This window comes from Apostichopus japonicus, chromosome 15, assembly GCF_037975245.1.
Source record: "Apostichopus japonicus isolate 1M-3 chromosome 15, ASM3797524v1, whole genome shotgun sequence".
NCBI lineage: Eukaryota > Metazoa > Echinodermata > Holothuroidea > Aspidochirotida > Stichopodidae > Apostichopus > Apostichopus japonicus.
Genome location: NC_092575.1, coordinates 7,120,435 through 7,146,034, shown reverse-complemented (window position 1 = coordinate 7,146,034; position 25,600 = coordinate 7,120,435). Strand labels below are relative to the sequence as shown.

General features: G+C 38.8%; 2 protein-coding genes across 5 annotated transcripts in view; one reads left to right on the top strand and one right to left on the bottom strand.

Moving 5' to 3' along the window:
• Nucleotides 1-804: 804 nt before the first annotated feature.
• On the bottom strand, nt 805-16,117 carry LOC139980479 (peroxisomal sarcosine oxidase-like). Of its 2 annotated transcripts, XM_071992108.1 has the most exons (9): nt 15,733-16,117; nt 14,122-14,282; nt 13,579-13,727; nt 10,001-10,217; nt 9,043-9,225; nt 7,698-7,856; nt 6,784-6,936; nt 6,078-6,153; nt 805-3,362 (listed from the first exon to the last, which is right to left on the bottom strand). In XM_071992108.1, the coding sequence occupies exons 2-9, from the start codon at nt 14,215-14,217 to the stop codon at nt 3,226-3,228; spliced, it is 1,170 nt and encodes a 389-aa protein (XP_071848209.1). In that variant the 5' UTR covers nt 14,218-14,282; nt 15,733-16,117; the 3' UTR covers nt 805-3,225. The 2 variants fall into 2 exon arrangements, with proteins under 2 accessions (XP_071848209.1, XP_071848210.1); XM_071992109.1 differs by lacking the exon at nt 15,733-16,117 and having other exon boundaries at nt 14,122-14,302.
• Nucleotides 16,118-22,124: 6,007 nt separating this feature from the next.
• Nucleotides 22,125-25,600, top strand: part of LOC139980477 (uncharacterized) — a 35,697-nt gene continuing 32,221 nt past the window's right edge. Inside the window, exons 1-5 of one of the 3 annotated variants that reach the window (XM_071992106.1) lie at nt 22,125-22,369; nt 23,005-23,066; nt 23,739-23,923; nt 24,552-24,720; nt 25,408-25,420. In XM_071992106.1, coding sequence (XP_071848207.1) covers nt 23,039-23,066; nt 23,739-23,923; nt 24,552-24,720; nt 25,408-25,420 — 395 coding nt within the window. In that variant the 5' untranslated portion in view covers nt 22,125-22,369; nt 23,005-23,038. The other 2 variants (XM_071992104.1, XM_071992105.1) reach the window with 2 other exon arrangements.

Sequence of the window (25,600 nt, the reverse complement as noted above, 5' to 3'; positions counted from 1 at the left end):
TTTTCACATGATAATTGCCAGTTGAAAGACCTCAGGACAATTCCTTCCGATTTCCCTCTTGTAGCTGTGGAAACCCTCTTCAAATGGTTTACCTTGCATGCAGGGCGAGTACTGCAGTTTCCACAGACCTAAATCCAAACTAACCAATGCTGTTTTCATCCCCTTACTATACTCAAGACTTTGTCTTTCCCTAAACTTTTCTGGGGGACTCCATGAATGGTAACTATGGCATTCACCATTGTTACTACTTCAAATGAAATACGTCTCTTGGACTCTCGTGATCCTTTGGGCTCTAGTATGGGGTTCGTTTGGTGAATTGCTTTCTCTTAAGTCTAATCAGGGAGTTGTTTCCATAGCAACTCCCTGGTCTAATTAACCTTTGAGAGAAATGAATTTTAAGGGGTCTTCATTAATCTATCGGTCCACCTTTTGCAAGTTTCCTCTCTTGCAATATTGTGTCCAAATCAGACCAACAGCGTTCATATTCTTAATATGGCGCATCGTCCTAAATATTAGATTCAATAAAAATCCCATTCTTGAGATATGGTGTTTTCAAGGTTATCACATTTCACCCCTGCTGACCTCAAATGACCGTTGACCTCTACCATAAACATGATACTTCTTTATCCTAATACAGGGCATCCACACACAAAGTTTAAGATCCATCCAAGCTGCCGATCTGGAGATATCCTGTTTACAAAGAAGCGTCTAACACACACGGACTCACGCATACAAATGCACACACACTATTATGATTGCAAAGTTACAGATTTATATCGAAAAACAACCATAGTCGTTATACTTATATATTCACGAAAGATTGATTGTATTTGGCACCTTGATCAGGGATGTTGTACTCAAGTTTTGAATAAACTTTATATTGCAAAAGAAAAAACATATAACAGAAAATATACCCCGAGAAAGTATTCTTAAATTCGGTTGTGTATCGAAATAAAATACCTTACATGATATATCCATTAGCTACGTTGTAACGAAATCCCAGCATGCAACAAAGCAACTGTAATTCACAGAGAGATTGTGAATTCTTGCCAACAGTGTACACAGGGGCGTATCCAGGGGGGGGCGCAACAGGCGCGCGCCCCCCCCTATTGGCCGTCACCAAAAAAAAAAAAAGTTTAGCAAAAAAAAAAAAAAATTGATGACGACCTTTATGTGAGATGTCGGTGATCGCTCAACCCCCCCCCCCCCCTCCCGTATGCTTTATTTTTTGTTTGCCAAAAAAAGGTTCTGGCGAAGTTCGGCGGCATAATAGTTTCAGAAACATAGATGGTAATTGTGTTTGTATTATCACTATAAACACTAAATGACATGCCAGCCATACTAAATTGTGCATTTTGTGTCCATATTTACTGGAAATGTTGCTTATTATTAAGGTCGAAGAATGGATCACATATGGCCATGGGCGGCGATCCTGGGTGGAGGGGGGATATATCCCCCCATGAAAATGGGTGGAGGGGATGTAATGCACCATATCCCCCCCCCCCCCACCAAATGCCAGGTATAAGAATATTTTCATGCCTACATTTATGCATCTTCGTTAATGTACGGCTCTTTTTTAGCTTCATTTCTCGCCTACCATAAACGCAGTGCGATCTTTTCAAATAAAGCGTCTTTATAAAGCAAAAATAGTTGACTGTAGGCTTCATTGGCCCTATAACAACAAAATGTATTATTGCGCCCACGGTATTGATACAGTACATATATGCACCCTCATAGTATTCATATAGGCCCTATAGTAGGCCTACACACGTACATGTTCCCTCGAACAGCTGAGAATCTCATGTAACCAGGGTAATGCTTAATACACGTTTCACCTGGATGCCCTAGCAATCGGTACCTAGGAATGTAACTATGTGTAATTGTGTATTGCATGTGTATAGGCCTATAATAGCCTGCATGAGGCCATTTTCTTCATCGAATAATATAACAGAGCTCTCGAACATTCTAACGTTGCGCCTGAAACAAGATTGACAGGGGCAATTTTCCCAAAATAACACTCGAAATTAAAAAAAAAGGTATTTTGGATCCTGTTTATGAGATATTTCGGACATGACATCCCTATTTTAAAGTTGGGTATATGCCGCTTGGAAACCTCGGGAAGTGCCGTTTCCGGCCATCTAGAGGGTTTGTTAATCCCAAAATTTTCTTGTACGCTTCGCGCCAACTCATAGTGGCGCTACGCTTAGATAGTCAACAAGGTCATATCCCCGCCCCCCAACTCGGAAGTACGGATCGCCGCCCATGCATATGACACCATTTTGCATTTCAGCCCTTCTTTGAAAGCAAAAATTGTACACCCCTCCCCTTAGACCCATCCCCCAGGACGGCGATCATTCATGCCTGGCGCCCCCCCTATTGGAAAATCCTGGATACGCCCCTGGTACAGGTCAGACCTCGTTCCTCCTGTTTGTTTTCTAGCCTACCGTGCAGTTATTTCACGTGCTTACTTTGCCTAACCATAAAAACTGTGTAACCACAATATAACCATGATAATATTCATATATTTCCAAGATGAGTTTAACATCTCTTAAAGATAATCGCCAATACAAATCGTGTCTCTTAATGCATTTAGAAAAATGCTAGCCTTCCTAAATTCTTCTTCGACAGAGGGTAGAGTCCAGAATGAAATTGCAACCATATCGCATTGCTTTTAGGGCAACTCGAGAGCAGTGACTTGCACAGGTTTTGAAAGGTTAGGCGAGGGGGGGGGGGTGTGTACAGGTTCCAAGTTTCCCCCAACTGATCTTGGTAGTGGTTTGAACCTTTATGGAAGGACTGGGTGTGGGTCAACAATTTTACGAAAAAAAGAGGGGTGTGGCTGTGGGGTCGGTGAATGCGACGACAAATGGTTCATTAAGATGCATTAGACAAATTATGTCTATCATTAGGTCTAAATGCAAGGTACTGCTAATAAATACTTTCAAATTTTGAAAAAAATATATCAAAACATTAAACAGACCATTTCTGTTTTCCGTGATAGCAGTATTTTCTGCAGATATGTTGCTTCCTCATCAGATATGAGTTATAGCTATATGGATTAACTATTCCATATACGTTAGCTCCTGATATGCTGTACATGCACATGCATTAAGACACCATACGAATTACCCTATTAACTGTCCAAGCTAATTTGATGCTATCCACCACATCTGTGTTTGACTAAATCACAAAATATCCCCGTCACTATCATTGATATCTATGATTTTAATATTTCGCTGAAGTTGAAGTAGTCCCAGGAAATCTTGACAGACGAAAGGAAGTAATGTCATAGGACAGGGTTTCATTAAAAACTAATTCTGTCAAAAGTCTTCCAGCCATCATACTAGCTCTGTAACCGGAACCTGTTCAAAGAAAAGATAGAGATAGAGAGATAGCGAAGCAGACACTCCATGATAACTTACCACAATATGTACAGTAAAGAAAACGAGTCATGTTGAAAAAATCGGATTATTTTTTTCTCAAAGAGATATAGTACCACCCTGTATGTACAAACTTTTCAGGAGGGCACTTTGCCTTTTGTTGAAATGAAAAATCCTTAAAGTTTGGGATTTTACACAAAATTTTGTGTGATGTTTTGTTTGATGTTCCGCATGTATTTGAGCCTGGGTATTGTACTTCAAGGTTATTCAATTCAATACTGTGCATATTTCATTGTTATATAAACAAATAATATTTGCAAAGTACTGTCTGCGTCTGGTTTTATTCACTTAATTAAAAGACTTTACTATAAATGAATCTCAATCAGTACATATCTGTACAGTGTGTACATGTGTACAGACTGTGTGCACATGTAAGTACAATGTGTATTAGGTATAAACATAGTCTTGTGGCACTAATTCAATAATTGTTCTTATCCAAATGGATCCCAACCGAACATGAAAGTAGCCCAGCCATTTTCACAATGTTACAGATAAAAACACATAAATTTACTGGTAGTATTTATGTATCCTCTAAGGGTAAAAGTGCATCCATCAAAGAGACAGCTAAAGATGATACTAGCGCTTGAGTTGTATGCAAGGCTAACAGTTTCTTTTCTAAGATGTATCTGGAGAGTTTTTGTTTTGCTGGTCCTTCCTGTTTTCCACCTACCTCAATTTATGAATGGGTTAAGAACAATTGCAAGGTTTAAACTGACTGACCTGTGTATATGGTGCTTTCATTAAAGTTTAACAATTTGAAATGTTGGTTAAAGTGAATACCTTTACATTTACATCTACTGTATTGGTTACTGTACCCATTAAATCCTTCCCAGCAAGCATAGCCAGTCTCTTTAAGAAAACATGGAGAATATTATTCACATTATATATCTTTTTTCAATGTTTGGTTGTACATTGTGTAGTTTATACACAACTTTGTGAAAATGTTTTTTTTTTGTGTTTACTGTACTTTGAAGTGTTTCACACATGTTCTGCACATTTGAATTAATAATGAACTTTGTACATGTATGTATTGATTGACATTAATTTTATAGTCAACTCTTTTAATTAAGTGAATTAAATCAGAAGCAGACGATACATATGACATCAAAATCTGCACAAATTGGATTGAATGACCTTGAAGTACAATTCCTATGTATAGACTATGTTCGGATTATGTTTACATCTAGCACTAATACACACTGTACATGTACACATGTTCTGCGCACATGTACACACTGTAAATGTATGTATTGAGTGACATTCATTTTATAGTAAAGTCTTTTTTATTTTTTTTATTATTGTCATCTTTAATGAGGGTTGTCCTGCTGGAAGCTGGTCACTTCGCCCAACAACCATTTCGCCCAACTGCCATTTCGCCCAAACTTACCATTTCGCCCAACCTTGTTGGTCAGTTCGCCCAACCAGCATGGTCATTTCGCACAACCTTGCTGGTCATTTCGACCAACATTGATTAAAAAATTATACTTCAATATTGGTCAATTTAATAAGGAAACGTTCGGGAATTGTTAACATTACGGGATACGAACCGAATATTAAGGAAACTTGAAGTCGTGGTTACAGTCGGTAGGATGGATCAGTGTTTTAGAGGTCAGGTTTGATAGGTTTTGTTTGTATAATAATATAACTTCCATTGTATGCGTAACCGCCTAAAGTAGTGTAATCCTCCCATTATACCCGAAATAACTCAGACTCCGATCGATATCGAACGGACATCACTTTATTTACCTACCACGAAGTAATATAACCCAAAATAAATCAAATTGAAATAGTGAAATAGAAAAGTGATATTATTCTGACTGAATATGAGTAAAAAAATGGTTGGGCGAAATGACCAACAAGGTTGGGCGAAATGACCATGCTGGTTGGGCGAAATGACCATGCTAGTTGGGCGAAATGGCAGTTGGGCGAAATGGTTGTTGGGCGAAGTGACCAGAAAGCGTCCTGCTCAGTGAAGAAGCACTGCTTTCCAGAGGAGCCCTCAATTAAGTGAATTAAACCAGAAGCATACAGTACATGGCAAATATTATGAATTTGTGAATTCCTTTGGGATATAATCTATAGTAATCTGTAATATAAAGGTAATAGAATGTTTGATTGCTGAGAAATGAGACCTCAAAAATCAAGAAAATGCCAAAATGTCACGTTGGTGACAAATTTAGGAATTTGAAAGTGTGAAAAATCGGCCAATTTTGGAGCAATTCAATTGAAACTTTCAGGATATTCTTAATTCATGGTGTTCCAAGCATACAATAACTTTGGTCATTTTTTTAAAAGAGGTCGAACCACAACATACTCCAAAATTTGGTGATTTGATATGGAATGACCCTATTACATCATCGGAACACATGAGCTTCATTTCATTTTATGTTCTCCTTATTTATGCCATTGTAATTGTATAATTGTATGGTGTACGGACAGAGGTATCAAGAGTGGAGTGAGTAAAGTATGATATAAAGAAGGTTTCTTTCCTTTGTCTGTCTTTCATTCAGAAGATGTTATCCAGTCTTCATTGGACACAACCTGCATTGTTAACATCTATAACAGTACTGTATAATTTGCATAATATTTTACCGAACAAAAACAGTTTTAATTGAATAGGTTAATCAGCTGACTAACCTGACAAACCACAACAGAACGCGATGTTAGATTGATGCGGTATGGTGTCGAGTATAATCCCATCATCTGGAGTATCCTGCAAGAAGTATATTAAAACAGTTGCAAGTTTCGGAATTACACAAAACTGTATGCATATACAAAGTACTTGACGTGAACACATTCGCCAAATTTAGTTTAAGAAGATATGCCAGGATTCAGTTCTCCTACATCACTTTTCAACTTGCACAAAAGTCATTATTAGCACAACCTTGTATATAGAACAATATATATAGAACTTTATATTTAGTTATATAGAACTATTTAGAACTAAAATATAGAACTAAAACGATAGAACTATATAGAACTACAACGACAGAACTATATAGAACTACAACGATAGAACTATATAGAAGTATAACGATAGAACTATAACGATATAGAACTATATAGAACCATAACGATAGAACTATAACTATAACGATATAGAACTATATAGAACTATAACGATAGACCTAACGTATAGTCTAAACATGCTTCAGAATACACCATATGATTTCTACAGTTTTTTAATTTTATTGTGGAGGACCCCCAGACTCCCTTCATCGGCCGCGGTTTCAATGACCCCGTGGCCACACCATACGCTTCTCCTTTAATCTTTCTAATCTCAATCATTCTCGATTATTGCGAACCCAGTTACATTACATTGTTGCACAGTGAAACTTCTTACTGAATAAATACAAGACTCCATGATGCTTGGTCTTTCTCCTGAGCCAGGAAATCTGGACTTAACATAGTCAGCGAGAATTTCTAGAAATTCTTTGTCGTCTGGACAAGCATCTCGCACATCAGGATTGGTTAGTGTCCCATAATGCACTCCGATCTGTCAACGACAATCATAACACATAGATCTACATTATTGATAAATGGTACAAAAATATTCAAGAGGGGGCACTTTGCCTTAAAGGTTTGTTTCCTTTCAAACACTGTCAGAACTTGACCATTACTTACATAATTTCATTGCAGTTCCGTAGGATGACAGCAAAGAATGTCTGGTACATAAAACAGTATTCTATTACGGGCTACTCTGATAAAGTAACAGGCTATGAAAACGTGAATAAAGACATTTACCCAACCATTACTTAGTCTTGATGTAATATCCAGATTTTAAATGTAAATGTAAAAAAGACTGACAAACTTCAAAATGGTTAGGTAGTATGACGAACCACAGGGAAGTACACATCACCTACACATCACCAGTCTCGGAATTCAGTTATAGAATATCCTTTAGGTTTATATTTAGCTTAGACACCATATCCCATCGGTTGTGGTAATGGACAGTGATTAGTCTCAATCTAAATCTATGTTCATCTATAAACATCTATATGTACATCTACGTACATCTATGTTTATCTATGTACAGCTATGTACATCTACGTATACCTACGTACATCTACATACATCTATGTACATCTACGTACATCGTACATCTACGTACATATCTACGTACATATACGTACATCTATGTACATCAATATATGTACATCTACGTACACTGCAACATATCCCTTTGGGATCAGTCAGGTCCAAGTTATTAAACCTTTTATTTTCTTGAAGTTGTGAAACAAAAGCAAAATCAATCACTTTTCTCAATCCCGGATATTCATCGCTTGGGAAAGCATAACCGAAGAAAACTTCCTTCAGTCCTTTCGGCCGATCTACTCCCCTGTCTAGTATAACCGGGTCGTCTTTAGTTAAGCCAGGAGTGGGTTCCTTCCAGTAGCAAACAGTAGCTCTGCTTATCTGTGTCAAAAAATAATTTACAGTTGCTTTAATTAAATACCTGGAATTTGTTTTTTTCCATTGACATTTCTCATAACGCTTACATGCAGAGTATATCTTTATTTTTATTTATATGTATGTGTATATTATCTTCAATATTACAAATATATATGTAGTCTAACATATGGTATAGACAACATGGTTTTCAAGTTTCTATTCCGATTTAAAAATCAAATAAGCTGAGACATGCCCTGTATCGGGATATACAAACTCCACCTAAGCTTCACTGTATTTGTTATCATTATAAACCTATCCAACTTTCCAATATTTAGAAGAAACAACAGATTTTGGTTTCTAAGCTGACAGTAATAGTTAGTGGAATAGGCAGTCTAAAAATGGCTCAAGTGAGACCAAACCCAAGATGATGGAAAGGAACAACGGCGGTTTATACACTGGCATGGTTTGCAAGTATCGCACCACACAGGAGCATGAACGCGGCTTTTGATAACTTTCTCAGTCCAATCATGATGAGGACAATTATATCATTCCTAAATATAGATCGCAACCTTATGTTGTATGGCTTTCTTGTAAACCACTGAAAAACGGATAGAGAGAGAGGAAAGGGCTTTACATTATATATCTTATATACAATGTCTTTAGTGTAATTTTCCAGCACGCACGTAGCGTGTGTCTAATGACCCAGCGTGCATTCAACCTATGTAAATTGGACATTTACTTTCAGCAAAGTATTACCAACTTAAAGATCTGCTATATATACCCCAACTATAGCACGCTAGCAAGGAAAAGTTTCTTGAGATTATGTAATCGACCTGCCTTGGTCGTAAAATGATCTCTTTTTACCAATTAGTCTGCAACGTCTGCCACATATTTTTTCTTGTGTGAGGGTCATTGTGTGAACGCTGTATGATTAACTACACTGTGGACATGAACATAATTCCACACAGTGTTAACACAAAGAGCCTGATGGCGTTAAGAAGCTATGCAGGCTAATTGTGGAGCCTGAGGTGGATTTACGACCGTGGCAGGTCGATTACGTAATCCAAAAACTTTCCTAGCTATAGCGTGCTATAATTGGAGCCAATAAAGCAGATCTTTAAGGTTTCACATCCACATCTTCCATGCTATTCTATATGAAAGCTACAGTTTTTTTTATGGCTGGCACAGAATATGTAAAATACAAACTCACACGAATGGGCGGATTCACGCCAAGGGGCTGCAGAAGTTGAGATGCCCAACTCCCTGGGGCTAATATTAGAGATCGACTGGTGTATGTCCCTTTGTTTGTTCGGATGGTTACAGTACTTCCTGGTATAACCGCTTCTACTTTCTCCTCATCGTGGAATGTACCCCCGTGTACCTTTATTTGTTCCTGTACAAAGGAAAAGTGAAAAATAGAGATGACACTAAATGAAAAGAAGGGGCTTGTCCAGTTTATTGGGTCATTGGGTGGCCTATGGGCGTACATGGACATATGAGTTTATATTTATTACGCTAGTCACTCCCCGCCCCATCCCCACCCCCATCCTTTGTAACTAATCGAACTAGGGCGACATGACAACATCAAGCCGAAATTCAATACTGTGAAAGCACACTAAGGGTGTAGTCTGAGGGTGAATCTCAAAATAGCGGGCATTCATCCTTTTTGGAAAAAAAGTTGATGTTTGTTTAAGGCCTTTATAGACTGGTAAAATAAACTTGGCAATTGTCCTTCCCTTAATTATCTACGGAAGATTAATTTGACACAACCCAAGTGATCGTTTAACTAAACCATTATCAACTACATGTGTTTCTAGCCTGAGTTTTCTTCTAAACTTAAGCAGCGATGACGATTTTGCTTCGTGCAGCAAACTGAAAAGAACATGTCTTCCAGCTGCCCTGGGAGCTGCATATCGGTAAAGCTTCCTCTATAGTTACTTTGAGTTAGATCAAGATCGCTCCATGAAGTTGGTTTCTGTTTTAAAGTTACTGCACTCCAGATGTAAAAATACTAAATCCACTTGATTTTTATAGTTACCCACTTTAGGGGACAAAAGTTGAGCGTGGAGACAAAAAGTGGTATATAAAGACAACAACTTTAATGTGGTCAGATGAGCGCTTATGATTCATTAGAGCATATTTGATAGCGATCTTAAACTTTTACTTACATGCAGGCAAGCCATAGCTTTATCTGCTTTCAGCGTTTGTGTATCCTTTTCATAGTATCCCCTTTGACCTTCTGGGATTTCAATTAATCCTGGGAAGATCTGTCTGACTTGAGAACTACTCAACATAGCATAATTCAATCCATTTCTAATAGCAGATTGTTCACGTGCTTCGATATCGCTGAATGGATACTTATCTATGTAAATAGTACCGGTTTTCCTAAAAAGATAGAAAACAATTCAAAAAAGATAGAAAACAATAATCAATGAGGTTCTTAAGAAAGACCGTAAGAAATCATCGTACCCATCTGTTTTCAAAGACGGCGATCACGAAACCAGCGACGATCAAGACATTGCAAACGGTTTTAACGATTTCTTCATTAACCTTGGACCCTCACTTGCCAGCAAAATCAGTCATACTGCAAAATCAAACAACCATATGTATAGCAATAATAGTACGAGAAACTCTATTTTCACCTACCCTGTCAGGGAGGAGGAACTCTTACGTGTTGCGAATCATTGCTTAAAGCCAAAGAAGGCAGCTGGGTATGATGATTTCAAGCCAGATATTGTTAAGCAGGTATTACCTTTCATTGTCACCCCTCTTACTCATATCTGTAACATATCGTTCACCACTGGGGTATTCCCAGACAAGCTGAAGATTGCTAAGGTCTTACCCATTTTTAAGAAAGGAGAATCCAATATCTACGAGAACTACCGACCAATCTCTATTCTATCATGCTTTTCCAAAATTCTCGAACGTCTCATGTCCAACAGAATAATAAATTTTCTAGATGCTAATGACATACTTTGCAAGGAACAATATGGATTCCGCCCTGGTCACTCAACTGAGCTTGCCCTGGCAGATGCCATTGATAAATTATACGATAGCCTTGATGAGAAGAAAACATGTATTGGAATATTCTTAGATCTATCAAAAGCATTTGATACCATTGACCATCGTATTCTGCTAAACAAGTTATCATTCTACGGTATTAGAGGACCAACCCTTAACTGTATGGACAGCTACTTATCAAAACGTTTACAGTATACTTCGTATAAGAAGACCATGTCTGACTATGCTGAAATCCGCTGTGGTGTTCCTCAAGGTTCAATATTAGGACCACTTCTTTTCATTATATATATCAATGACATCTGTCATATCTCTAATATTGCAAAAACTATTTTATTTGCAGATGACACTAGTATATTTTTCGAATCCAATAACTTGAATACTTTACATGACATAGTATCCATGGAGTTGAATCAATTTAACGACTGGTTTGCAACTAATAAGCTTTCACTTAATCTTGATAAAACCAGCTACATTGTGTTCAATAAAAGCAAATCTTTTTCTTGGAAAAAAGACATTTTAATGGATGGTAAGCCTATCAAGCATGTACATAGCATAAAGTTTCTCGGAGTTTATATTGATAGTAAACTTACTTGGTGTGAACATATATCAAATATTGCAAACACTGTGGCGAAAACTGTTGGTATCATTTCTAAGTTGAAACACTATTTTCCTCAGAATATTCTTAGAATGCTTTACCAAACATTAGTGTTCCCCCATTTTTCATATTGCTCTATAATCTGGTCTGGCACCCATAATGTTTATCTTCACCCTCTTGAAATCCTACAAAAGAAAGTCATTCGTCACATAACTCATTCTGAATATCGTGAACACACCAGCTCACTTTTCAAATTGCTCAACTTATTAAAATTTAACGATATTGTTAGGCTGAATGTAGCCACATTCTTTTACAAGGCTTGGAATGGCTTACTTCCTGCAGCCTTTTATGACTTATTTACTATTAACAGCGCCATACATAGTCACCGCACTAGAAGTGCCGGTCAAGCACACCACAACTTATGTAATACAACATTTGGTACGTTAAGTTTAAAGAATCGTGCTATGAGGACATGGAATGATCTAACTGCTAGTATAAAATCTAAACCATCTAAAGAAACATTTAGAAAAGCACTAAAAAAAGAAGTAATTTCTCAGTATTGATACATCGTTTATATTGTATGTTATTAATTATTCTTTATTAAGACACTAGTTACATTTTCATTTATGTATATATGTTTTTTTTTCTTTTTTTCCCCCCTTTCTTTCTTTCTTTCTTTCTGGGAGTCCTTTACCTTGTTAAGCCTGAATTGGCTTTTTAGAGGACTTCCCTCCACATGTATATATCCAGTGGAAAATCAAATAAATCAAATCAAAATCAAATCAAATCAATTCAACATAAAAGAAAACATTCACGATCAGTGTAATTCTAACGTGGTCCAATAATTGTAATATTTCACACGCCACTGAAGCCCTCATTTCCCCCATATATGTATAGCAACGGTCCATGACCCAGGATCTTCCATGAGGAATGAGCCACGACCCACCTGATTCCCACCTGATTCCCACCTGATACCCACCTGATACCCACCTGATTCCCACCTGATCCCCACCTGATCCCCACATCTCAGAAGCGATACTCAGAATGCATGAATTTTAGATTGGACTATGTAAAAATAACTTGAAACCTACCTCCGCCTGTAAGCTCCGAAAAATAGACTTACATATTTTTCGACGTATGGCAATAACTCGCGACCCACCGATAACTTCCCACAACCCCCTTTCGAGTCGCGCCCCACCGTTTTCGGACCGTCGCCCCATAGCTGCATACATCTTCCTCATGTATAGCTTAAATTCAAACAATAGGGTGTAGGGTAAGGTTTCAACGCGGCATGGTTTAGTTATAGTCTATATCATAACTAAGGGCCGAATTTATATACACAGTAAAGACACCGTCGGTTCACCATGTATGTCGAACCTCTTGCTACATCATCACTGCACTGCTTGTAAACACGTTCCATAATATACTTAAGAAGTGTTACAAAGTATACTGATTACAGATAGCTAATTAGGGTTATGAAGATGATGCCCTTTTTTCAAATTCAGATGTCAAATTTAGTTAGAAAGAAATGCTTAATTGTAACGGAGGTATAACGGAGGTTTAAAGGCGGAGTGTATAGCCTGGTTAACGCCGGCGTCTCCCAGTCATGAGATCCCCGGTTCGATTCCCCGCCGACAGCAATGTGTGTCGTCTGGCAAGGGTGTTGTTCAATAACAACTTCCTGACATGGACGTTAAATGGATGTGTGCCGAGAGATTGGCTTCGGTCAGCTTGCGAGTCTACAAGCCTCCATGGCTTCTTTCTCGAGTTCCTGCTTGCGGGAAGATCACATATACATACATACATACATAACCCTCTAAAGTAGGCCATCCTTCTGACCTGAATGGATAACCTTTCTTATACTTAATCATGTAGTATTTACACAATCAAAGGTTAGGATTAGATTGAGAGCTAGAGTATGAACACTCTGTTTGCACACGCGAAACAATTACAGTAGAAGAATAGATGTAAACAAACCAAACATCAAGGTGAGTTCAAAACACAATTGAAGTGGGCATATTTTGCGTCACTTACTTACAACAATCTTTAGCATTAGGTGTAAATCTAGTTTTGTGAACGACTATATAACGCATGGGTGCAGCAGATTCATGAAACCGCCTTTTCTGTTACCTTAGTAATTTCGTGTTTGATTCTTCTTCTAAATGCTTCCACATTGAGAAGGAGTCAAGCCCCATCCTTTCAAACGTTGGATTTCTGTGGGTAAGCGACAGTGTCCTGATAGGGCCATGTGAGCTACCACGAGAATGTGGAAGAGGAAACTTACACACACAAAAACAGAAGAAAAAAGTAAAAGATGAAAGAAATGAAATACATATATAGCGAAAGAAGTAAGCATGTGATTAATAATATTGGTAAACGTTTCTCTCATCAAGTAGGCCTATTAAATAAAGTGGGGTAAGGTGGGTGAGGGTGGGTGAGGGTGGGGTGAAAGTGGGGTGGGGCTTAGATAAAACTTCCATTGCATCTGCGCAGAAGGAAACATTGTTGGAAGATGGACAGGATAACCACCCCACCCCCCTCCAAGGTTGTTTTTTCTTGACCGCGGTATTTTTGGCCTAGGAAAGTTACTCATTTTAACTATATGATCCTTTCGAAAGTCTTTCCTTTTAACTCGAATCCTTGTAATATTCTTCGATTTGTTACGGAACTTACCTGATCGATCACAAGTATCTTTTTCCCTTTCTTGACCAGGTCATAAGCTGCGCATGCGCCTATGATACCAGCTCCTACAACAATACAGTCATACATAATGGAGTCTTCAAGTGTTGCAAGTGAATAGGCTAAAGCTTCTCGAATATAGAATATTTAATCAGCTGAAACGGAAAATAGAAGTCTTCGAGTAATTTAGTTAGGTATTCATTAGGCCTATTTACGAACGAACCTGTATCATCGCTATCTCATATTATAGTTTCATATAGGCCTAAGCCTAACTGATAAGTTAAAACGCCTGAGTCAGAGATAAATTACATTATCTCCCTAAAGTCTCTTTTCTATAACTTGTAGGTATATTGCAGGCGTAACCATTTCCTATTTTCTGACGTCTCACCCCTTGTATCCCTCTGTCCTTACCCCACCCAACACTGACCACCCCAGATTCCGACAGGAATATGTGGAACTGTGACTAATTTCGACTGAATTTCCTATTCGTAATAGTCCTACGGATTAGGCTACAGTTCCCAACTTAGTTCCCATGAGCACTATAGTCTCAGTATGTGACAGGACCAACAATATGATTTCATACTAAAATCATAATAATTGCTGGTTGGACCAGTTTGTGGATTCCAGGTGGATAACTTCCAAACGCAGATGTGTGCATATAAACGTGTAAAGGAAAACCGGCGGTGTTAACGCAGGCTATAGGAAATACATTGATACCAATACTAGGAAGCTACCACTGGCTTATGGTAGGACAAACCATGGAGGTAAAAACAGTTTTTTTTACCTCCATGGACAAACTAAAACGAATGACAGCGAATGACCGAATGACAATTGACTTTGTACAGGGTTAATTATCATTCGCGAATGACACCAAATGACAGCGAATGACAGCGAATGACAACGAAGGACGGTGGTGAGAAGAGATATAATGATTAACGGAGTGGAGTAAATGCGGTTATTGGTTTTCTGCGCAAAATGTCAACTCGGATTTTTGAGATTTTGACCCCAATTTTCCGATTTTTTGGGGAAAATTTCCGCCAGGGGCGCGCCCCCCTTGCCCCCTTCCCTACGCCACTGTTACAGAGTAGCTCCATAACTGACGCAAATTTTCTCCTTTTCCCAGTCCCTTTTGTACCCCCCCCCCACCTAAAAAAAAAATCACTTTTTTATAGAAATATAAGGACTCTTCCTGAAAATTTTAGCAGTTTCAAGATTATAGGATTGTTAGTGTCTAAATGACGTTAAATTTACTTTTTAAAATCAGACTTACAATTTCGCTTACTATAAGGTGTGTTTGTATCTTGTCCGTACTTAACTAGATCTGTAATCATCGCACTTCGCGTCCACTCGGTTTGCGTGGCTTTTATATACCCACGAAGTCTGAACTGTGATATCCGGTTGAAGCAAATGTCTGTGCTGTCATTCAATGTCATTCGTTTTAGTCAACGCAATTTTTTAGTGTGTACAACATATTGTCATTCGTTATGTGTAACGCAATTGTCATTCGTTTCTGTTTATAGCTCCATGGTTTTAGTAACACCCCTTATGGTTATACAATTAGGGAGTTGTAAACCGGTATAACAGTTCCCTCTCGATTATACTAACCTTAGTGTACCTTTCCGCCTTCAGCTACTGTAAAACACAATCAACGACAATCACACACGCAATTCTTCCAACAATGTAATTGCCACTGATGAGCACTTGTCCAATGGAACTATAACATAGAACAAAAACACTCTATACGGCCAATGTAGTCTCCCAACAGTGAATGAGTTTTAGTTAGACTCGTTGAACTGGATGACTTATATAAATGTATACACAGTGCTCACAGTGAATGTGATATCGAGGGAGCATCTATCTGTTAAAACAATCGTCCACGTTCACCTAATACCTAAACGTTGTGTGTGCAGGTAGGAGTCTACTCGTTGTTATCACTTGCAGGCCAGTAAATGTATAACACAATCACGGTGCAGCCTGGCAAACAAGCTAACTCAGAACCATTTGTTTATCAATCCAAGCAATTAAATACATATTTTATTGTCCCATTGACTTCGCGTAACATATATATCAGCAAATTTAATGCCTTTGACATTCCAATAAGCGACATACATACTCCATGTATAGTCTACATCAATCCACCTGAAAAGTGAAGATAAGCATCAGGGAACATCTGTTTTCATCTGATATCAGCCAGTGGCGGAGCTAGGGGTATTGGTCGGGGTAGGGGGGGGGCGAGAATTGTATGTAGGGGTGCTTTCGACACTATTTAAGCGGAGCGCCACTAAAGGTTGACCCTTTCCTGGCCTAATTGCTAATTTGCAGATAAACGAAGAATATATAGGTGTCATCGCGAACAAAATGTGACAAATGTCAATAGGCCGGTATAGATGAGAGCGCATTAAAAAAGTCAATAATCGCGAATAAGTAAAAAGTGGTAAAAAGCTGACTGTATGGACGCTCCGGCACCACTGATGTCAGTCAAACAAGATGTTTTGTTTTTGTGGCTTGGATGTCAGAGCATGGAGGTTTTTACCTCCATGGTCAGAGTATACACATGTACATTGATTTAATTTTAGACCACTTTAGGCCTCCCAGGAACAGCGTACGAAAATTGTTTACAATACTGTGAAGAGGTTTGTTTACCAGTGACGAAAACACCATAGCGAACAACATATTCATGGTCATGATATACGGAAAACTGATGGTGCTGCACGGATCGCCAATTTGTCACCTGTGCAATCATAGGTAGGGTTTAGCTAGTGAGAACATTCTACAAGGAGTTCGAGAACGCATTAGCCTACTTTGACGATTTAGTGTGTAAATCAATGGGGTAATAACATGGAGTATGCCTGTGTTAAATACCTTTACGCACAAAACTAAACTTGATATGTTGGAAATATAATTAAAGGATACACTGCTCTCAGTCCCGTGTTACGTTTCTATACCACTCTTAGTTTTGGAGAAATAAACCTTCAGGCATACACATCTCAAGTTCATCAATTAAAACTAGGTGGATAACTATAAGTCCCAATAAATAGTTCCGTTACATCAGTTCATCAGATGCAACACAATACTCAATAGGAAAAAATATAGGGGGGTCTAATACTTTTACGGCCTCCGATTACATGTTTACAAAACAATACAATTTGGTCAAGGACAAATGGTGTTTAATGGCACATAATGGTGCTCTGTTGCCTTCAGCTAAACGTTTCTGATGAGCTATTATTATTATTGATAAAACAATGGATTAACTATACAATATAAATCTGCTCTGTGGAGCTGACGTCAGCATCAATATATAGCTTTAAAGAACCGAGCTGAGTTGTAGGAATTAAATGTTATAGGTGGATATCTTTCAAATGTATTGAACTGTGATATACATAGGCGTAGGAGCCCAATATGATGGGGGGGGGGGGGGGGCTGTAACGACTTGCCCGAAAAATACAACCCAAATTTTTGGCGCACTCCGCGCGCGTTCAACATGTTAATGTTCATATCATAAAGGCATGCATCGGTTATTACATCGCATGCGAATAACATACAGCACTTTGCCGTGTTATTACCCTTCCATATTGGTTAGAATTTTTGGGAGGTCGTTACAATAATAATGATATTAATAATATAAGTTTAACCATTGGAAAACACATTGCAATTTATTTTTCTTCCAGTAGATGCCCGAAAAATTCTCAGCATATTGCCCGAATTTTCACAAAAATATTTGGTTGGGGGCTGTATAACCCCCCCCACCCGCACCCCCCGCCCCACCGCCTCCTACGGTGATATATCAAACCTAAAATTATACCTCAAATCGTCTTTTAATGACTGAGGACTTACTGCCGACTGACTCAAAGGTTGTAAGCAACGCCGCTGGATCGCCGGGTTCGCCTGTTTTCTATGTATTGAATATTGAATTAATTTGTACACACACACAAATTTATAGCCTATAGATCAGGGTTGTCCAACCTTTTGCAGAGGAGGGCCACATGGAATGATTATGATGAAGGAGGGGGCCGCATGAACCCTACGCTCGATTTTTTTGCCCGAAGCCCAAGGCAACAAAATGTGAGCACTGCGCGCGGAGCGCACTGATTTATTTTCCTTCCTGATAGAACAGATGAATAAAGTTCAACCGCCCCCCCCCCCCCTCCGCTAAGAGAGTGTCACACAAACTGACCTGTAAGCAGTTTTTTGGACCCAGAATTAGGTTCGAATGATTGATTAAATAGCTTCAAATTGTTATCAATAAATCTGCTCACTAAAATTTCGCACCGTAGAGCATCTCTGGCGGGCCGGACGCAACCCTGCGGCGGGCCGGACTGTGGCCCGCGGGCCGTGGGTTGGACAACCCTGCTATAGATCGTCATTTGGGATCAACGGCAGGTCCGAAGATGAACTTCTTTACAAAAGCTAATTCTTCTTCCATGGTTTTAATCCGATCTGGATGAAAGTTTGTGTCAGGGGTTGGTCGGTGAGGGGCAAAAAGTTGTACGGCACCTCGCCTATACTGCTTGCTCACATTGTCGGCAAGCTGTTTTTTTTTTAATTCCTTTTTTTCAAAGGACACAATAAAAAGTAAAAGTAAATAAGTCATATATGTAATCTTAATGAATGGACAATGTGAAAACATAAAGATATGGTAGTAGTACTATATGCCTATCGCTACTGTAGTTCTTTGTTCAATTAGTCGTTGTGCCCTATAATGGTTAAGCACTTAAGCAGATGACAAACATGTTTGATAAATGTGTTCCCTCAGAAGGGAATGTCTGAGTATTTTTATTCTACTTTTGCTTTTGTATTTCAGGGCCTCGGGGGAGATTAGCTTTACGCAAGCTGAGTTAACCCTTTATTGTTAAATAAATAAATAAATAATAAATCAGTATAGTTGCTTTCTTGTCGTTTATTTCAAAACAATGTTCAGAGTGTGATTTTTTGTCCAAGCAGAGCGCTAGAAAACAACATGTGACACTGGTCGTCCAATGAGAGCACGAGAAACCGACATATGTCAATTTAATTCGGTATATGTCGTTTTCAGGACTTCTGGCACACTAGGCGTCGATTTCTCCAACTAGAACACGGGAAATTTACATATGGCAATTTAATTCGCGATATGTCGATTTCAGGATTTACGGCACACTATAGACCTATATAGGCGCACCATAGAGTTGGAGTTTACCAGGGACGTAGCCAGGGGGGGAGCAGGGGGAGCGACCGCTCCCCCCCTTTCAGTGTCAATTTTTTTTTTTAAACTGTCGTTTTTTTAGCATGGTATTTTGTCAGTGCTCTTTTGATCTTGAATACTCGTCAGCTCCGTTAACTGGATTGTAATCGTAGTAATATTCACGCCTACTGATTCAACTACTTACTTAGTTTGGCACATGCAATTAGCTAAATTTAGCTTATATAGCCAATTACAAGCCTACAGTTGGCCACTGCGTAATAAAATACATATTGCCTACCTAATTCCGCACTCTATGGAATGTCACGAACTGTATGCACAACAACGTCGACAACGTTCGTTCAATGAGTCGTCCTAAGTTGTTGCACGAACAGCATGTTATGAAACTAAGCTAGCAATCGTACGTGATACGCACTTCCTATAAATAATTATTACACTGCTAATACACTGCGATAACGATATTTGTTTTTAGGCCACTGCATATCTGGCTGTATTACAAAATATGAAAGTTTATATTGTCCATCAGTTAAGTTCGTCAAATGTATCAAAGTCCAGACATTGGACAATAAACAAGAATCATCCTACTGGAAAACTTGTAAAAGAGCACTATGTTTGTCTTTCTGATATATTATGTAAAAGAATTTGTAAAAGAATTTAAACAGGAAACAAAATCTGCTGATAATGATATCATATGATCAGGGCGTAACCAGTATGTAGCACGACAGTTTCATTCAACACTCTACCCGCCGAAAAAGACTATAGGATCCGATCTTGTCAGTTTTTTAACATGTAGTTAAGAACCCGTTTACGCACATAATATTTTCAGTTGAGAACACACTTGAGAAATTTGCATCAGATGGCAATCGTCGGATAGCTCTCGCCTTCTCTTATTAGGCTAACTTAAACATTTACTAGCTATACAGTTGTATCAAAGACATTTCTGGACTATCTTTGTATCTACAAGTATCAGAAGTTGAAAAGTAAGACTACTCTGTACATGTACCTTCAAGGGCGGCGGAACCGGGGGGCACAGGGGGCAAGTGCCCCCACTTTTCCTCAGGTTAAAAATGTGCCCTTTTTCTACATAAAACTTGTACTCTTGATCACCTTATTAGGTCAGCGATATTTCAGTAAGAGATCTAATCCTAATTTAGAACTATCAGGGCGTAGCCAGTATGTAGCACTGTAGGCCCGGGCCTACACTTTTTTTGGCCAAGTTATCTTTTTTATTAAAACACCCATAATTCAAATCCATAAGCTTGCTGGACGAGTTTAAGAGCCTAAACAGGAAAAACTATTGAAATGAACGTAGCAAGATTATGGCTAAATTAGGTGACCTATTCTTCTGTCATCTAGGTTGTCATTCATTCGCGTGCCGTTTCATTCAATACTCTACCCGCCGAAAAAGACTAGGATACGATCTTGTCAGTTTTTTAACATCTACTTAAGAACCCGTTTACGCAGATAAAATTTCAGTTGAGAACATTCCACAGTCAAATAAGCCTATCGTTGATTAACAGACTTTATATGTATAGAGCTGCAGCACTTTGTTGCCTGTTTTTGTCACGATCGGCGTTCCAAGTTCCAAAACAGCCTTTTCGATAAACATTTACAGTACTAGCTACAGTTGTATCATAGACAATTACTGGCTATGGTTGTAGCAAAAACATTTCTGGCCTATCTTTGTATCTACAAGTATCAGAAGTTGAAAAGTAAGACTACTGAGACGGGGGGGGGGGGGGGGGCGTTGATGGAGTGATGTGTATACGCAAATAAGATAATACAATAAGATTTATAAAGGGTACTAAATATCAGGCTGCATCAGTCCAATCGAATTTCTGCAAAGTGCCCTTTGACGTCGGTGCCCCCCCCCCCCCAGATTAAAAGTGCTTCCGCCGCCCTTGTGTACCTTGCTAATTTTAATACATTATGTATTATTGAATTACGTACTATTTTAACTCGTTTGTTTTTGGGGTTTAAAAGTGATATTGAATGAGGTGTCTCAAGTTAGCAAGAGGCCAGGGAACCAGAATGAACATTCGGGAAGGGCCGTTTCCGGCCATCTGGGGGGTTTGTAAAACCAAAAATTTTCTTGTACGCTCCGCGCCAACCGATGGTGGCGCTCCGCTCAGATAGTCGTGCCTACAACTTTGAAAATCCATATCAATCGCAAAAAGTGCTCCCCCCCCCCCCCTTTCAAATTCCTGGCTACGTCGCTGGAGTTTACTACAAAGCAATCCTGTAGAGATGTTACTTAATTAGGGCCTACGACAATATCTTCCAATATGTTATATGTCTTTTAACTTTTAAGGCTAAAACGATTAGAATGTGAAACCGGGAACTGTGATCTGGCAATCTTAATTGTGGGTTAAGCTGCATATTTGTTAGCATTTTAGAAAGGGAATTTAAGTTTTGAAGTTTTCTTGATGTTATAACTTTTTATGATACAATTTTGGCCCACTCTCTGTTATCGAAAATTCTAAGTTTATAAAGAGCACATTTTGCTGACGTCCTTCTTGTGAATTATAGAGTCCTCCCCTTTGAGGAAATATTGTATCGTTGAAGGGGCTTAGATGCAAAATGGTGCGCTATATAATTTCAAACTTTTTCAATAACATTTTTGTTTACCGACCGACGTGCTTCAGGGTATCAAGAGTACGGTAGCTATGCAGTACTATAGGCACACATCAATTTTACTGCAGTTAGTGTATGGACCGATTTGCTTCATGGTACCCAAGTCGTAGAAAGTAGATTTGCCTATAATACAAATATTATAACAGAGAAATTTCATGACATGAGAGAGAAATGAGAGGGAGAGAAAGCGTTGGACAATGGAACATATAATTTGAGGGTTTTCGTTCGGACATTGCTCGACAACATACTGCATGCCTTCAAGTGTGTCGTTGTACACAATCCTTGTTCTCCGAAACGGTCACTTGTACGTGTAGTAATATGTTCGCTATCTTCAAGGTGGTTTCAGCGGGGATTTTAATTTTCAAATCATGACGTTTGGACTCAGAGACTCGGGCTGCAACACTTGTCAATTGGTTTGATGCCCTTTATACAGTAAGAAATGCTCAGTAGAGAGAGATGTGCATTTTGTCCATTCTTAAGTCGCGGAAATGAGCAATTCTCCGAGAAGCAGCGATTTGTAATTGTTAAAAGCCTCAACATTGAATAGGCCATGCATGGTTTTTTAGTTTCACTCACTTACACTTAGGCTAGGCCGTAGCCTAGGTTTTGTAGTATATACTTACTATCCGATTCCTACTGTAGCCTAAGCCTAATGTGACACTTTCTTCTATAAATGACTACTCAGGCGTCCAGTACGTTGGCTTATAAACGTATATTTACATTAAGGGCTCATATCAGCCTAACCAACGTAGATACGACATATAATTACCAATTTTTACACGTTTGCCTGCTCGATAACATATATTCTTCAAAAGTAGGACCTGGGCAAGTTAGGCTAGCCTAGGCCATGGTTTTTTTTTAGTCCTGGTTTTAAAGAACCATGATTCAGTTAGGATTAGTTCAACACAAAGCATTTCCTCAACTTCTTTGCCAATCTAATTAGGCTAGTCTATGTATATTTAAAAAAAAAATTCTGCCTCAAAATCATTCTTTACTGAAATCATAGAAATTCACCAACATGTTTTATATCTTTTCATGACATTAATTTTGTTTATGTTGGCCTACAGAGCTAAGATTCCCAAAAGAGTGAGATAAAAGAAGATGGATCAACACCATCAGCCGCTCAAGGGTAAGTCTTAAGAATGATACTTACTAAGTTCATTTGTTGCATAATAATTGAAGGAACTGTATTCCATTGAATATAATCCAGCAATGAAAAGGTATGTTCTAAGAATAGTTTACACACAGCACAAGTTTGTAGAGATTTCATAATTAAGCTTCAGAGGTGAATGGACTCTCGCTTAGTAAAATAACGTATTCCGTAAATAACTTTGTTAATTGGTTTGTGTAGTAAGTAACTGACATTAACTTACAAAGGGAATGTATAGTGAATGTGTTGATTGAGTTTGACCATGAGAGCCCTTTGAATGATTAGTGGGGTAAAGGGGGAGGGGAGGGGGAATGGAGTGGGAAGGATCAAACAATTAATGTTGTTTCATACACGATAAGTAACAATGAAGTTCAATGGCCCTTTCAATTGATATTCATCGTAGCATGAAGACGTACCGTAACTTACATGAAATAAAGTTCTCTGAAAACTGAAGGCTTTAAAGATATGTATAAATTGAGGAATGAGATTTTGCCATCAAAAATTTGGACTTTTTTATGGATCCTTGGTTGAGATACAGTTTGTTACAGATCATTTGGTGATGTGACTAACTTTTTATCCAAGTATAGATCTACTTTCTTTTCGTCATTTCACAATTTTACTTTACCTCGGCTTGACACATGATCTCTGCAGCTATAGAGAATGTCCAGCACATCGGTGATGTGTCGCCTGGAAAGTTACTGCATTACAACCGATTTATGAAGAAAGCCAGAGATGCAGCAGAAGCTGGCCGGCCTAAAGAATCACTTGAATATTTAGTCAAGGCAGCTGCGATCCAAAAGACAGATAAAGTCCTGAAGAGGATTGAAAAAGTCAAGGTTAGGAATATCATTTGAAGAGTAGAATGCCGTTTAATGCCCTCTCCCCCTTCCAACACAAGGAAATCCTTTTAATCATACTCAATGAATCATTCAGGCTCTGCTACTGTTTCTCAAACTTATTGATGATAAAAATCCGTGCCCGTTTATGCAAGTTGCCATAGTTGCTCTCATAACAAACTGGGTTATTAAACTTACATCATCAAAACTAAGGGCTTAGAAATTGTCCAAAACTTCAAGGATTATCTTTGCCAGAACAAAGAGCTATTAAGCAGCTGCAAGGAATGTGTATGAAAAGCAAACAGTATGATTATAATATGAACGATTGCATGAATCTCTCCAGATTGCTCTCATTTCTGGTTTTCCATTCTTGTTCCTCTCATGATGAAAAAGAAAAAAATACCTTGATGAAGAAGCAAAAAATACCTTGTTGCCCTGAGAAATTTTTTGAAAACTTTTCCTTCTGAAGTTAGCTGAAGAATGGATGTGGGTACCCTGCCATTTCAATGGAAATCCAAATGAATTTTTAATACATCTGCCCTGAGAAAGTTGCCTGAGCAGTGAGTACCCCTCTTGATCCTCAATTAGAGCCCCGGATTAACGATGATGGGTCATCTCGTCTTTTTAGGCTTTTCTAGCCGACAACTCCGACTCGGAGGAAGAAGACAACGGATTGGTACATGTGGGTAAAGGATTCCACCTCATGAGGGAGGTGCATGAGAAACTGTATCCCTACCAGAGGGAGTGTCTGCTGTGGTTCTGGCGACTCCACCGGAAGGGGAAAGGTGGCATCTTAGGTGACGACATGGGGTAAGTATTAAACTATCTAGGGGGACAATTGATGGTGTAATGGAAGGTGACACAGAGATGGTGTTGGGAAGATGGGTGGTTATTAGGATCAATATCATTTAGGAGACGACATGGGGTGAGTATTTAACTATCTAGGGGGACAATTGATAGTGTAATGGAAGGTGACACAGAGATTGTGTTGGGTGGTTATTAGGATCGATATCATGTAGGAGACGACATGCGGACATGGGGTGAGTATTAAACTATCTAGGGGACAATTGATGATGTAATGGAAGGTGACACAGAGATTGTGCTGGGGAAGATGGGTGGTTATTAGAATCAATATCATTTAGGAGACGACATGGGGTGAGTATGAAACTATCTAGAGGGACAGTTGATGGTGTAATGGAAGGTGACACAGAGATTGTGTTGGGTGGTTGTTAGGATCAATATCATTTAGGAGATGACATGGGGTGAGTATTTAACTACCTATGGGGACAATTGATGGTGTAATGGAAGGTGACATAGAGATTGTGCTGGGGGGAAGATGGGTGGTTATTAGGATCAATATAATTTAGGAGACGACATGGGGTGAGTATGAAACTATCTAGGGGAACAATTGATGGTGTAATGGAAGGTGACACAGAGATTGTGCTGGGGGAAGATGGGTGGTTATTAGGATCAATACTATTTAGGAGACGACATGGGGTGAGTATTAAACTACCTAGGGGGACAATTGATGGTGTAATGGAAGGTGACACAGAGATTGTGTTGGGTGGTTATTAGGATTGATATCATGTAGGAGACGACATGCGGACATGGGGTGAGTATTAAACTATCTATGGGGACAATTGATGATGTAATGGAAGGTGACACAGAGATTGTGCT

Bases quoted from the DNA above. Each gene is read 5' to 3' on its own strand.
- LOC139980479 (XM_071992108.1), bottom strand. From the start codon at position 14,217: ATGTATGACTGTATTGTTGTAGGAGCTGGTATCATAGGCGCATGCGCA. The intron at 9,226-10,000 runs GTAAGTAAAAGT...TCCTTTGTACAG, and splicing joins AAGCTATGGCTTGCCTGCAT to GAACAAATAAAGGTACACGG. The intron at 3,363-6,077 runs GTTAGTCAGCTG...TTCTTTGAACAG, and splicing joins GTTCTGTTGTGGTTTGTCAG to GTTCCGGTTACAGAGCTAGT.